Source organism: Diospyros lotus, chromosome 1, assembly GCF_014633365.1.
Source record: "Diospyros lotus cultivar Yz01 chromosome 1, ASM1463336v1, whole genome shotgun sequence".
Taxonomy (NCBI): domain Eukaryota; kingdom Viridiplantae; phylum Streptophyta; class Magnoliopsida; order Ericales; family Ebenaceae; genus Diospyros; species Diospyros lotus.
This window is the reverse complement of record NC_068338.1, coordinates 47,402,622-47,418,544: the sequence shown is the minus strand read 5'-3', so window position 1 is coordinate 47,418,544 and position 15,923 is coordinate 47,402,622. Positions and strand designations below refer to the sequence as shown.

The 15,923-nt window shown below is 37.0% G+C and overlaps 1 protein-coding gene across 2 annotated transcripts in view; it reads right to left on the bottom strand.

Moving 5' to 3' along the window:
* LOC127809223 (DNA mismatch repair protein MSH3) overlaps positions 1-11,696 on the bottom strand; it is a 33,569-nt gene extending 21,873 nt beyond the window's left edge. For both annotated transcript variants that reach the window (XM_052347991.1, XM_052347995.1), the window contains exons 1-7: positions 10,618-11,696; positions 3,851-4,039; positions 2,539-2,703; positions 2,028-2,126; positions 1,681-1,932; positions 758-1,009; positions 527-658 (exon numbers count right to left, since the gene is read on the bottom strand). In XM_052347991.1, the coding sequence (XP_052203951.1) occupies positions 527-658; positions 758-1,009; positions 1,681-1,932; positions 2,028-2,126; positions 2,539-2,703; positions 3,851-4,039; positions 10,618-11,580 (2,052 nt within the window). In that variant the 5' untranslated portion in view covers positions 11,581-11,696. The remainder of the gene's footprint in view (positions 1-526; positions 659-757; positions 1,010-1,680; positions 1,933-2,027; positions 2,127-2,538; positions 2,704-3,850; positions 4,040-10,617) is intronic.
* Between the last annotated feature and the right edge of the window lie 4,227 nt (positions 11,697-15,923).

The following is a 15,923-nucleotide window of genomic DNA, read 5'->3' as shown; positions in this document are numbered from 1 at the left end:
TTTTGGTGGTGTCCGAGAACGTAAGCTAAATTAGTCGAACCTCGTTAAATTCTGATGTTCTATTTGTTGCTATATTCAACAGTTTTTGTCGAGTATATTTGTAGTGGTGTTAGTGATATACTGTGCTATTAAGTGCATGTTTAGGAAAAATCTATCTTAAGAGTCTAGGTTTTAAGTGGGAACGCTTGTAACCTCTCCAGTTTTTCTTGGGATTTTTCTTGGTGCAATTTTTGGTAGAATTGTTCGCGCACTATTCACCTATACGGGTATTGTTCACATATATAGTACTATTTACAATGAAATTGAATTTGGGGAAAATAGCCCGATTTTCCCAACATCCCACCATATAACAATGATGATGACAACAACAATTACAAGCCACTAGGTTGGGTTGGCTAATCCCAACATATTAAAAAGTACAATCTAAGGATTTTGTAAGCTTGGCAGAAGTGGAATCTCAAACTGATTGGAAATTTGGAACTATCATCCAGAAAGATGAAGATATATTGACTCCAAACTGAACTACCTCTATCAAATGAGTTGTCCCAGAGATACTCATGAACTCCAATTTCGGCATTTCAAGCTGCTTGCGATACAAGCCAATCATTGAATCCAGCTTCTCCTTTGCCATTTGAACTGCTATCTGGGCTGTGGCAATCTGCACAAGAATTAATAACAATGATCAAGAAATAGGATTGATGGAAGCATGGATCAGAAATTAAAGGTAAATTCAAATCATCAAGCTTCTCAATGAAACCTCTGGAAATTCTCCACTGGAAATGTTGAACAAGTTTAGAAGATCCCCCTGATTAGCAGCTTCTTTATTTAGCGTGGACAAAAGTTTTGCTGCATTGCCAATTACGCTGGATGAGCAAACAGTCAAAATCAACTTTTTCAACAAGACAGACTGCACAGTTTTTTTCAGTGCATCCTCGCCTTCCCCTTCCTCAATGTGAAGTTGCTTAAGATGCTTTCCAGCAATTAAGAGAGCATCAATGACTGCCACAAACTGTATTATCAAGTCATCAAGATCATAACAAAGTTATAAAAAAGGGCAATTCAAAATTGATCACAATCAATAAATAGATGTTCTCCTAAGAAATTGTCTGCATGAATTCATGTGATCACAACAAAAGAATTCAAAGAAAAAATTTGGTTGTTGAAGGAAGGGGGGGGGGGGGGGAGAGAAAAAAAATAACACTTCCACAAAGCTGTAATGGTGAAACCCTAAATGCAATGCTGAATCCCAAGCATACTAAACTGGAATCCTAAATGTGGAGCTGAATCCAAACTTACTAGACTAAGAGCATACATTAATCAACAGTTTTATCATCACTGAGAAGCATGTAGGATTAAGGGCTAATTAGCGAAAAAAAAGAAGAAGAAGAAATATATTAAGAGCTCAAACATAGGCTTTATAAGATTCCATGTCTCAACTTATAATTTTTTTGCCAATATACATTCAAGCACACAAAAAAAAAAAGCATACCCATGGAAGTGGGAGCATACACTCAAGTGATGTGAATGTTAAAAACAATACCTAACAAAAAATATAATCATGATATTAGTACATGCGAGCACACTTCAGACATGCAAACATGGATTTCTGAGGGGAAATCTCAAATTGTCAGCAAAAGAAGAAAGATGCTCAAGTGCAAGCCTGAGGAAAAGCCACTCTACCTCAGATGTAGTAGCTGTTTTGTGGAAGATTCTGGTAATTCCACGCTGAATATCAGGTGCCCTTCCTAGAGTAATCAAAACTGAAGAAAGCACATGACCAAGATCAGGTTGCACAAATGTTACATTGGCACCGTCCACATCAATGCTGTTTGAATAATATGGAGCTTTTGAAGATCCCATGGACTCGGCAACCTCAGAAACAGCATCAAGACGGGCACAGATCATGTTTCGATCACATAAAGGATGAGTCACCTGTGGCATGAAGAAAAAAATCTCTAACTCAAATATCAGAAAATATTTACACAACCATCAGCATGAAGAATGAAGAACCAAGTGCTCCCCCATACCCAGTGCCTAAGAAGCCTTGAACCAAATATAGTAAGAGTATGATTCATGCATTGCAGCAGGGAACCAGACTCGGACCCATCAGAGTTATTCTTCAAAACCTAAAGCATTTCAACCATTAAAGAGATAATTTAGTGCGAAAAAGAAGCAATGGTGTAAGAGTTGAAACCAGATAAATAAACAATTTCAAAGTTTGAAATGATTCTGAAAATTAGTGGATATGTGACTGCAAAATTATTCTTCAGAAATACAATAAACATCATTCCACATAATTAACAAGAGGTTTGGAATATCCCTTCCCTTGACTATCATAATATCCTGTGTTCCAAGGCCTGACAAAGAATGAGACATACACAAGGCTGGTAAACTATAAATGAACAGCAGAGAAGCCATTTTCGTTGGCTCGTGAATTGGTGATGTGTGTTACATAATTGACAAGTACAATTTTTCAAAAGTGATAGAATTCTAACTGTTCATCTAAGCACAATACATATATTAGAAATGAAAAATTACCTCTAGCTGTTGAATTGCATTGGCTGACAAAGTCATTTCCGTCTTCCCTGATAATGGCCGAAATGATGATCCTAAGCACACAATTCTTTCAAATCCAAATTGTTTTAGATGACGGAATAGCAATGCCAATGCCTGGACAGCAAAATCTGGCATGGCCATAATTCCCTTTAAAACCAAAACTCTCAAGTTAAAAACACAAAAGAAGAGATTGAAAATGACAAGTATGATTGAACTACCAGCATGCATATACCAAACAGCAGGCTCAACTAACAAAAAGATAACCATCTTAAAAGGCAAATATGCATCCAAAGAACTCAGCTGTTGATGAACAACCCAGCTTGGTTCAACAATTGCCTTATTCAAGCTCATTCCAGAAAAATGTAAGCAGAGCTCAAGCTTCAATTAGACAATTTTTTAACTTGCACTCAGCAACGTCATGAACATGGTATTGCCTAGGCAGCACTATAGAATGTCAAATAAGTTGAGCAAAACAATCCAACCAAAAGGCAGAAGAAGTTCATTGATTTAAATTCGGATTGGCCCTGGAACAAATTCAAGAGCTAACTCGAAATAGCCACAAGCCATAGTCAATTTTACATCATATCATGTCTTGTAAAGATTCACAAGCGGTTAATATTTCACTCCTTGACCGCATAACCAACAGATTTTCTTTGCAAATCCCTTTCTTCACCTATGAAAATCCGCATGTGAATCACACAAGGGAATACCTGTGTTCCGGTATTAGATTTCTTCTATTTCATGGTTGAAATATCAGAGGTGACACTTCTGAAAGGATAAATTCACAAAACCTTAGGGTGCTAAATTACTTCAAAGTGATCTGTACACTCATTTATTCACTATTATAAATTGCACACATGGATTACATAATATTTCTGAGACACTTTTTTTTTTTTTTTTTTGGTATTAAATTTCTTGTAGTTTGAAATCTCAAAGGTGAAACTTCTACGGGCAAATTCACAAAACTTTGAGGAGCTAATCTTTTTTTTTTTTTTTTTTTTTGGGGGGGGGGGTTAAGTGAAGGTATGCTATGTGGCTTTCATAAGCATATATCTCTAGGGTACTCCATGCATATTCATCATTATACACCCTCCCCCCTCTCTCCGTATATACATAAAGAGGCCCACTGGAACTTGATGAAAGCAAGGAGAAAATACAGCTTCAAGGACCACCATGAATCTAAAAATTTGTTAAAAATTAGTTAGCTATTATGTTGACAAAATAGGCTACTGTCGCTTAATTTTAATGCACGGGCATTTTTATGCGTAGAGAAAAGGAATAATTGATTGCATACCTTAACCACACGGCAGTTATTTCCCATTTCTGTGACCTCTGGTTCTTCATCTGAGTACGCCAAGACATTTTCATTCATTTTGTTGTACAAAGACATCACTTCAGCCAGTGCCCCGCCCTCATTGAAGCATTCTCGTGAGACGCGCTCCACACAAACATTTGAGGCAGGTCCAGCATATGCCAATAGCAACTGTAAAGAACTTTACAGCAACAAAATTAGATAACTAAAGGAAGGGAATTTGCTTTGTTTTCACAAACCTTAATCCTACTATCAGGATGGGGCCTATCATTCAGTAAACACATGGTAGAGTGCAAACATGAAATCTCTTTTTCATGTTTAGTTGGAAGGCCTTATCAACTTATCTTGAGAAAATAACTACAACATTTGGTAAAACAACAGAAGTGGATTTTGAATAGATATTTGAGAGCAGAACTGACAACATACACCTCAGTAAACTTTTGACAATTAGTATATGAACAAACATGACAGAGACTTGTCACTCATATTCATGTTTCCAAACTAGATAAGGACCATTTGGATTAACTCCCAATGCATGATATTCCATCAGGAGATTTGAACTTATCAAAAGTACTTCCTTCCAGAGTCATAGGTTTAAAAGAAAAAAGAGGTAAAAATCTATGCTGCAGCAAATTTCCTCAATATATTGTTTTACAAAAAAAAAAAAATTTCCTAATTATACAACCAAGTTACGCTGTAGTAGAGCACGATCATGTCATGACCCCATGGGCTGTTTTGTAATTTTCATTTGCATTTTAAATTTTCAATTGTAGAATTAGAGGGAGCTAACCGATTCTATTAGTTGGTAATACCCTCGGGTTGCATGTAAACCATGAGGAACAACCCATATAAGGCTGTTAAACAGGAGGATGGGAATTCATTGTGGAATGAGAATTGAATTCTTTCCCTCTAATTTCTTCTCTCACTTTCCCTCCTAAATTCTCTCTCCGATCCTTCTCTCTTTCTCTTCTTAAATAGTCGAACTCAAGCCTCTTCCTCGAGGCTTGACAATTGGTATTAGAGCCGATCATCCTCAGTTGTGATCCGGTGAAGGTGGAACAGAATTGGCGAACTTACGATTCAAGAGGCGTCGTGAGATATGGCAGAAGGTACTAGAATGAAGCAATTGGAGAATCGAATGGAGGCGATGGAAGTCAAGCTCACTCAAACGCAAGAGGTGGTTACGCAAAGTAGAGAAGAAATGCGAACAATTCGGGAAGAGCTACGAGAGGATATCGTAGCATCCAATGATAGAGTTTTAAGGGAATTGGCAAGGCAGAGGGAGTCTATGGATTAGCGAATCAACAATGTGATTAACATGTTGTCAACATTGCCTCAATTCCAGTTGCCACCGAAGTTTCCTCCTCGAGCAGAGCTGGAGATGGGATCATTGGGACCAGGCATAATGCCAAGACCATCGGGAGTTTCGAAGGCGGGAGAATCACATTTCGAGGAGACGCATGATCAAGTAAGAGAGCTAAATTCCTCTAGATCTATCCAAGGTCACCTACCAAGGCTAGAGATACCTCTTTTTGAAGAATCCAAACCGCGCTAGTGGATTCGAAGATGTGAGAGGTATTTTTAGTTCTATCACATACCCAAGAGTCAAAGGATCACCATAGCTACAACATATCTTAACGATGTGGCCGATAACTGATACCAAGGATGGTCCAGATCTAGGGGTGTGGGGGTGAGATGGATTAACTTTGCAGAAGAGTTGTGTGTGAGGTTTGGAGAAAGGAACATGACCGATGTCATTGAGGAATTCAACAAACTCAAGCAAGAAGGGACGGTCACGGAGTATCAGGAAAAATTCGAAGAGCTAGAAGCATTGATATGGAGTGCTCAACCTACTATCAGAAACCAATATTTTGTCTTTAGTTTCATTAGCGGCCTGAAAGACGAGCTAAGGTCCATGGTAAAAATGTTCTTACCGGCCACTATAAGGGAAGCAGCGGATAAGGTAAGGTTGCAAGAATTGACTCTAGAGGCCATATATAAGAGGAATAGATCAGCACCGAGGGCAATGCCGGTGGCTGGATACCTAACAAGGGGCAACACTAAGGCATTGATGCCTGCAGTGTCCACGAGAAGAGCAAAAGAGGGTCCTAATACCACGATTAACAGAGCCTCAACAATGGAACAGAGGAGAATATTGGGATTATGTTTCAAATGTGGTGATAAATACGAACCTAACCATTAGTGTAGGAGGCACCTACTTAACATGGAAGGAGCGAAAGGGAAGGAAGAGGAAAACCAAGGGTAAGAAAAATAGGAAGAAAAAGATAAAGAGGCAGAGGATGACTATGCAAAAGATCAAAGACAAGAAGGGGGAGAAATTTCCTTTCATGCTCTTAAGGGTGGCCCTACGGGAAAGATTATCAAGGTGGTGGGACAAGTAGGGAGTAAGAGGCTAATGGTGTTGATTGATAGTGGCGGTACTCACAGCTTCTTGAACGAAGCTACGACCCACGAACTAAAATGCAAAATGACCCACACCACCCCACTATTAATGATCGTAGCCAACGGGCATAAGATGTACAGCCATTATAAGTGCGTTGACTTCAAAAGGGTGATGCATGGCTATGAGTTCAAGGCTGATTTGAGAATACTAGACTTAGGAGGATGCGATATTGTCCTAGGAGTAGATTGGATGAGAACAGTCAGCCCACTTACCTTTGACTTCAACAAGTTAGAGGTAACAGTAGAAATAGAGGGGAGGAAATTAAAACTGACTGGTAGCCTGGAACAGGAGGAGTGCAAGATGATTAAGGGAAGTAAATTGCAGAAGTTGTTTCAGAAAAAATGGGGGCAAATCACACAACTCTACTCAATCCAAGTTGAATAGCATGAGAAGGGAGGATGCTACACAGCCTATTCCCAGGTAACTAGAAGGGAGGATGCTACACAACCTATTCCCAGGTAACTACCATAGATAGCTTGAACTTACTTTTGGAAAGATATAAGGACTTGTTCAATGAGCCTAATTCTCTACCACCCAAAAGACCTTTGGACCATGCCATCCCTGTAAACATTCAACCCTACCGTTATTCACCTACCCAAAAGGCTGAGATTGAAAAACAAATTTCCAACATGTTAGCCACTTCCTTTATACAACCGAGCAAAAGCTCTTTTGCATCACCCGTGTTATTGGTTAAAAAGAAGGATGGCTCGCAGAGATTTTGTGTTAACTATCGTCAACTCAATTCTCACACCATCAAGAACAAATTCCCTATTCCCCTTATAGATGACCTGTTGGATGAGTTAGCATGAACCAAAATTTTCTTTAAGCTGAACCTTCGATCCGGATACCATCAAATCCGGATGAAACCCACCGATATCTCCAAAACAGCCTTTCGAACCCACCAAGGCCTATATGAATTTGTAGTCATGCCTTGCGGTCTTACTAATGCTCTTGCTACTTTTCAAGTATTCATGAACCAGAATTTTGCTCCCTATCTTTGAAAGTTTATCCTAGTATTTTTTTACAACATACTCATCTATAGCCCAAACCTTGAACAACACCTAACCCACCTTCAAACTGCATTTTAAGTCCTTAGATCAAACCAATTGTATGTCAAGCTATCTAAGTGTGTTTTTGCCAAGAATGAGGTGAGGTATTTGGGGCACATCATATCGGAGGAAGGGGTTAAAACAAACCCCAACAAGGTTACAACAATGGTGGAGTGGCCAAGGCCTAGATCAGTCAGAGAATTGAGAGGATTCTTGGGGTTAACAGGCTATTACCAGAAATTTATAAGGCACTATGGTGTAATTAGCGGGCCTCTGACAAATCTATTGAAGAAAAAAGGGTTCCATTGGAATCCACAAGCAGAAGCAACCTTCCTGACTCTCAAAAAAACAATTGACCCAAGCACCAGTATTGCCTCTACCTGATTTTTCCAAACAGTTCACAGTAGAGGCAGATGCTTGTGACAAGCGAATAGGAATTATACTAATGCAAGAGGGAAGGCCTATTGCCTATATTAGTCAAGCTCTGGGACCTAAACATTTGGGGTGGAGTGTGTATGAGAAGGAGCTGCTAGCAATACTGAAAGCCATAGACAAATGGAGGCATTATTTAGAGGGTAACTCTTTTGTGATTAAAACAAATCATGAGAGCCTTAGACTTCTGTCCCAGCAAAGATTACAATCCCAGCTCCAGAAGAAAAGGGTATCCAAGCTCATGGGGTTAGATTATACCATACTCTACCGCAATGGGAAGGAAAATATAGTGGCGGATGTCCTATCTAGAAGGGAGGATAGTGACAAGGAAGGCTAATGCCACACTATCACAGCAGTGGTGCCAGAATGGATGAAAGAAGTGGTGCAAGGTGTCACAGCTCGTCCGTGAATTCAAAACTCTCCTAGCCCGGTTTGGGTTAAGAGATGATTTCTATTGAACAGAACAGAACAGAGCAAGGGAGGGAGAGAATGAGAGTGAAGAGAGTGAGAGAATGAAGAAAGAAATTAGAGCAATAGGAGGAAGAATCGGTTTGGATATTCAATTCAATGATAACCTTCCCAGCAAGCTTGGGAATATTTATACAACCGATTCGTTGGGAGGCTGCCACAGCAGATCCCTTCTCTATGCTGTTATAACTGCCCCTTTGTCCTATTCTACCCCCCTCCATGCAGGGAATCTGCCAGCCTGGCTAACTAATATCTCTAGTGGAGTTATTACATTAGTAAGCAAAAAACAAACTAATACAAATAGCTACTTGAGTTATCAATTCCGGGTCCTTTTCATGACACAAAGTTACGAGAATACTAAGGGGGTGAAAGCACGCATAACCAAATTGGCAGTACAAACTACAAATGAGAAAGGTTACTCATTGTCCAACGGCCTCATCAGATTTCAGGGCAGACTAGTGGTGGGAGACAATAAGGGGTTGAAAGAAAAGATATTGAAGTCACTACATTGCTCACCCTTAGGGGGTCATTTCGGGATCAGGGCTACCTACCACAAGGTCAGATAATTGTTCTTTTGGCCAAAACAAAAGCAAGACATGGTAGAATTTGTGTTGGCATGCGAGACATGCCAAAGAAGTAAGCACGAGCAAGTGTCATACCCAGGCATGTTGTAGCCTTTAGAGGTTCCAAAACAGGCATGGGAAGGTATCTCTATAGATTTTGTGGAGGGATTACCAAAATCCGAAGGCAAAGACGTGATTCTAGTGGTGGTAGACAGACTAACCAAATTTGGGCACTTTATCAATCTCACACACCCCTTCTCAGCCCAAGAGGTGGCTAAAATTTTCTTGGATTCAATGGTAAAGCTACATGGGGTCCTAAAACAATAGTATCTAACAGGGATAAAATATTCACTAGCAATTTCTGGCAAAAATTGTTCAAGAAGCTAGGAGTTGGGTTGCAGCTTTCCACTGCTTACCACCCTCAAACCGACGGCTAAACGGAGAGAGTCAACCAATGCCTCAAAGCATACCTAAGGTGCATGTGTTTTACAAGGCCCAAGAGTTGGAACCGATGGTTGCTGCTAGCCCAGTGGTGGTACAACTCTTGTTTTCATAGTGCCATCAAGAGAAGTCTTTTCAAGGTTGTGTTTGGGTACAAACCCCCTCTATTGCGGGCTATAGCTAGCACTTCTTCTAGCCTAGCAGCAGGGGAGCAGTATTTACAACAAATGAAGGATATACTCTCTGTTTTAAAGAATGAATTAGCTAGTGCTCAAAATAGGATGAAACAAGCAGTGGATAAGAGAAGAAGTGAAAGGACTTTTGAGATTGGGGACAAGGTGTTCCTTAAGGTTAGGAGGTCTTTGCAACAACCATTCACTTCCACACCTGCATCAAAGCTTAGTCCCAAGTACTTTGGGCCCTGTCTCTGTGTCATTGAAGCTAGAGTAGGAAAAGTAGCCTACAAGCTAAGGTTACCTGAAGAAATCAACATGCACCCGATGTTTCACGTGTCACTTCTCAAGAAATCCATTGAACCAGGGGCCACCATCAGCCAACAACTACTGACAGCAAAAGATGAGCTTGAAGAGACCCTAGAGCCGTGGGCCATCCTAGACAAGAGGGTGGTCTATCAAGGAGCAGCACCCCTAACACAAGTTCTAGTCTAATGGTTGCAACTACAACCAGACCATACTACATGGGAGTACCTACCCGAGTTGCTGACAAGGTTCCCACGAGTGGCCAACCTATCGTGAAGGATTCTTGGGGACAAGAATGTAATTGAAGGGGGGAGAATGTCACGACCCCATGGGCTGTTTTGTAATTTTCATTTGCATTTTAAACTTTCAATTGTAGAATTGGAGGGAGCTAACCAATTCTGTTAGTAGCTCTTACCATAATACCCTCAGGTTGCATGTAAACCATGAGGAACAGCCTAATTTTCTCAGGTTGTGGAATGAGAATTGAATTCTTTCAATCTAATTTTCTCTCTCTAATTTATTCTCTCACTTTCCCTCCTAAATTCTCTCTCCGATCCTTCTCTCTTTCTCTTCTTAAATAGTCGAACTCAAGCCTCTTCCTCGAGGCTTGACAGATGAGATATGCATGCAATCATTGACATTCAGCAACTACAATTGTGGGTCTTGAACTGTCACTCTACAGTCAGGAAATCCCATTTTATTTATAGAAAGGGACTCATAAAAAAAATGCATCACATAATTCACTATATAAAAGAGAATGCAACGGGGATTCAGAGCAACTACATGAAAATATAAAAATATAGTTCTTCAACTAGTTTTGATACAAGGAACTTCATTGCAAGAAAAAGGCTACCTTCTCTGTTTGTCTGGAGAGAGGCTCCCCAAGGAGCAACTCAGCAGGCGACAAGCTTAAAATGACAGCCTCGAGCCCAGCCCTCATAAAATTATCATTGAATTCCCCATAAGCAACATCCCCAGTCGATATCTCAACTGCAACAACTGCGATTCTCACATCAAACCCACTCTCTGCATTTCCAGAAACCAAACTCTTCTCAACTACACAAACCAAATAATTGCTACACGATCCACACCCCTCTTCCCTACCTCCAAGGTCCTCTGCGGCCTCCAAAGTGGCCTTCGTGTACAACGCCGATAAACCGCGGCAAAACGGCCCCAGCCTGTTCGATCCATGAGCCTTTATCGCCGCGGTTTCGGTCTGTTTCACCACGCCCACCTTATACCCCGCACTCACAAGCCTCCTCACATGAACATTCAGCCTGAAAGTCGGCACGCTGGCCGTCAAGAAATTATGATCCACATGAGCATAAATTCCCAAAACCCTAGCCGCATTCTCGGCGTCCTTGCCGAAGAACCGGTACTTGTAACCAACCTCAACCATCAAAAGCACGTCTGGATACTTAGCTTTGAGCTCCACGACTTGCTGTTCAAGGGGAGTGTACTTGGGATTGGAAATTGGAGGTGTTGGCGAATGTTCTAGAAGTTCCTCGGGCGGTTCCAGAAGTTTCTGGAGGAACCTTTGGTGGAGAGAGGGGTTGGGGAGAGGAGGGATAGGATTTTGGGTGTGGGGAGAGAGTTTAGGGTTTTTGGAGGGTTTAGGGTTGGCGGAGGAGAGTTGCGAGGTCCGGCGGCGTTTGGATGGCGAGAAGGTGGCGGTGGCAGAGATTTTCGGGGGAGGGGTCGGCGGATTTGGGGCTGAAGATTGTGATTGTGAGAGCGAAGAAGTTGAGGTCGAAGGGTTTTTCGGCTTCGGGGCGAAGAAGCGGGAAATCACCTGTTGCTTCTTCTTCCCCATCATGGCGTCGGCGGTCCCGGGATTAGAGGTTGCGGCTATATGGTTGTTGGTTTGGCCTTTGGGTTGTGGCGCTCTCTGTTCTCTCCGCTGCCTTCTGCCGCTAGATAAGCAGGAGTAACTGAGACTCGGAATTCTTTAGATTATTATCATTCCTAGGTCGTTTGTTATTTTATCTTATCAATTTTGACGGAGAAGATAATCGTACGTAAAAATTTTGGGCCTATTTGTAATTTAAAAGTTGTAATTTTTAGTTTCTAACTTTAAAAATTGAGAATATAGTGTTTATTTTAATTTGTATAATTCTAACTTATAATTTTTACTAGTTTTTAGAATGGGTAAAAGCTAATTTTTTCAAAGTTAAGGTACCTCAACTTCTATAACTTCTAATTAAACGGTCACATTTTAATGATATTTTTGTGATAATTTTACCTTTATTTTTAACAAATAATTACCCTCATGTCCACCCAATTAAGCGTCTATCTTCTCTACTGCCATCCCCATTTTCAGATCTCTTCCTCTTTCTCGCCATCTCCCTCTCTCTTTATACACTAATTAATTTTTTTATAACACTTGAAACTTATATATATATAATAATTAATTTTTAAATTATCATTCTATAACTACTAAGGGTATTATGGACAGTTATACAAAAATAAGTTATTTTACAACTTATGGTATCAAAAACTACAACTGCTTAACTATAACTTCTGAGAAATTACAGCAAACAGGTTCACAATTTATTCTAAGTTTTAAAAACTATAATTTGAGAAGGTATAAACTATAATTTCTCTAATTAAGCTATAACAAATGGTGCCTTTATTTCACTGTGTAGGATAAATAATCAAACTTACGATTTAGTGGTGTGAATCCCAACTTATCATGACTCAATCATTTAATTCATGTCCTAAAAGACACTTGAAATTCTTAAGCCTTATCACTTATGTGAATTAAATCAAATTCACGACTTAGTGGTGCGTATCTCAATTTATCATGAATCAATCATTTAATTCATACCCTAAAGACACTTGGAATTCTTAAACCTTTTATCATTTCTTTGAATTAAAAGTTTACCACTAGGGATGATGAATGGTATTTTATTATTATTTTTAATAATTTTTATTATTTTATATAAAATTTACAATGATTATTATTATATATATTTGATTATGTGCATTCAGAGGCAAGTGAGTTTAGTCGAAGTAAGTTTCGTCTCCTCTACCCTGACTTGTTTTATCTTAAAAGTGTTCAAATTTGATTTGTTTACGAATTTAGCTTTACAAAAATTACTAAAACCTATTAGAATGTTAAGATATTTTGCGTTTGCTTCATTTAACTTAACTGAGTTCAATTCAATTTTATTTTGTAATAAAATTATTTGTGACTGTAAAATCATATATAAATGTAAAAAAAAAAATTATAAACAATCCTAGTTTGTTAATGAGATACTAAAAAAGGATGACTCCCTTAATTAAACGAATAATAAATGAGTTTTAATAGTTTGCTTACAAACATAATAATAGAATTAGAATTAAATAAATTATGTTCAAACTTAATTAGCTTGTTTTAAAATCTTATATAAATTTGCTTAATTAATTAATAAATAATCAAAATCAAATCCACTCCTAAACTATCTAATGACCGTATTGTTTGTTTTATTTACACTGCTCTACATGCAATTAATTACTAGGCTAGTTTTTGTGTGCTTAACATATTGGGCCAAACTCTTTAAAAAGACTTAAATGTACACTTTTCCGGATTGACATTATGCATGTGAAATATTCTTGTTCTTTCTTTTGCCTACATAGATTTTTGTTAAATAATGTGATCATCATAAAATTAACGTAATGTTTACATAATTATCATGATATTAACTCTAGATTTGTTAATGATTTATGTTGACTCAATACTTGTTAAAATAACAAAGATACAAAAATACTACTATTAACATGACATTTAAGTTACCTCCAATATGTAGACTTAATTAAGTTATAAGCATATCTTAATAAAAATTATGAATTTATATGTGGTCAAAGGTAATTAAAATTTTAGGGTTTAGCCTAATACTCCATATTCGTAAACAAATAACAAGGTTTAAATTTTTTTAATAATAAGTCTTTATATAAGTACTACGTGCTATAAAAATAATAATATTTTTAAAAAATATTTATATTATATGTATAATATAATTGTAACTTTTTCTCAAGTGATTCCTCTTTCCCTCTTTCACTTTGTCAAATTGTTTGGCAATTCCTCTTAGGAGCCCTTCTTGCTTGTTGGCACCATAATTGTCTCTTTTTTTTTTTTTTTTTTACTTCTTTATAATTTCTAACACCTTCTTTTGTGACATTTTAGTTTACCATTAAAATTGCGCGGCATATTGGTGAAATTAGACAATTTCAATTTACTATTAAAGTTATCAAATTGAGATTGTTTATTTTTTTTTCTATAAATAGAAGATCTCGGCCAACCACACACAATAGATTTTTTTTAATTTATTATTTTTTTCTCTCTAATATTATTTCATCTTTTGTATCAATATTTATTGAATTTTATTTTTTTTAATGTTTCTACCACCTTATACTATATAGCTAGTAATACAACAAAAGATTGTTGTATTACGAGAGTAGCCGCTTTTGATATTATTATTATTATGTGTAACTGAATCTACCTTTAGAACAGTGATATCAAATCTTATGGTTAATTATTTTATCATCATCATTTTGTTTATATTTTACTTTCAATTTTTTTCAACATTATGTACTTACTTTATGATACAACTTGTGACCTATTATGCATGCGTGTAATTAATAAAACTTACTTAGTAAATATAAAAAAAATGTCTCCAAATTCTCATAAATAAAAACAAAAGGTCAATCATGACTTTTTGAATTTAGATTTCCAGTTTTTCTTTCATTTTCTAAATAGGGAAGCAGGATGATTTGGAATGATAGTACATTGCTATTATTAAAATCATATTATTGTTCTTACTAATAATATATATATAATTATAATTATTGATACAGGCATTTTTTACATAAAAATATAATATTTTATTACAATAGAAGAAGAAGTGACGTAAATTATTCAAATATTAAAATCATTTTACTTTATAAAAAGAATATATCAATGAATTTTTATGAAATGGTTTCATGAGATTTAGCCAATTCTTGATCGTGAAATATCATTAAGAAATAAAAATCCATGTTATCAAATAATTTCCCCTAATTGTTTCTATTATAGAATGAGTCAATCATTCACTTTGATATTTTATTGAATAAAAATAGTGATATCAAGAATTTTGATTTTTAAAAAGTATTATGATCATTTATATATATATTTATATATATATATATTATTGTCAGTATTCATTCATTTTATTATGGTCAGATGGAATATTGGCCAGGCAAATGACAATGACTTCAATCCCCAGATTTATTTTCTCTGACAATATAGTATGATTTTAATAACAATATACTAGCATTGTGAATCATCTTGTTGAATAATACGAGCACATAAAAACATTTTTTATAATCAAGGTTTAATTTTTTTAATAGTAAGTCCTTATATAAGTATTATGTGTTATAAAAATAATAACATTTTAAAAAAATATTTATGTTATTATTATATATAGGGCTATTAGTTCCAAAAAGTCAAATATTTCGGGTTTTGACAATTTTATCCAATGCTTTCAATTTTGATAAGAAGAGCCTAATTTCTAAAATTAGTTGCAATTTTAGTCAATGTTAAAATCAATTTTGACCGGCGTATGGTTTTGCCCAAGTGGCATGTCACTTGATATTTAATTTATTTTTTAATTTTTTTAATTATTTTTTGAAGAAAAATACTCTCTCTAACATATACACCAACATATATATATGCACACGCACACACATAAACATATACACACACATTAATATATATATATGCATACACATAGGAAAAGTTCGATCTGAGAAGTTCGATAATGAAGGGCATAAAAGTTTGATAATGAAGGCTGGAAAAGTCTGATCTGAAAAGTTCGATAATAAAGGGCGTAAAAGTCTGATAATGAAGGCTGAAAAAGTCCGATTGAAAAAGCCTTATCGGAAAAGTCCGATCGAAAAGGCCTAATAATGAATGGCATAAAAGTCTGATAATGAAGGCTGGAAAAGTTTGATCGAAAAAGTCCAATCGGAGAAGCTCGATAATAAAGGGCGTAAAAGTCTGATAATGAAGACTTGAAAAGTCCGATCGAAAAAGCTCGATTGGATAAGCCCAATAATAAGGGCGTAAAAGTTTGATAATGAAGGCTTGAAAAGTCTGATCGAAAAAGCTCATGAAGGGTGTAAAAGTCTGATAATGAAGGC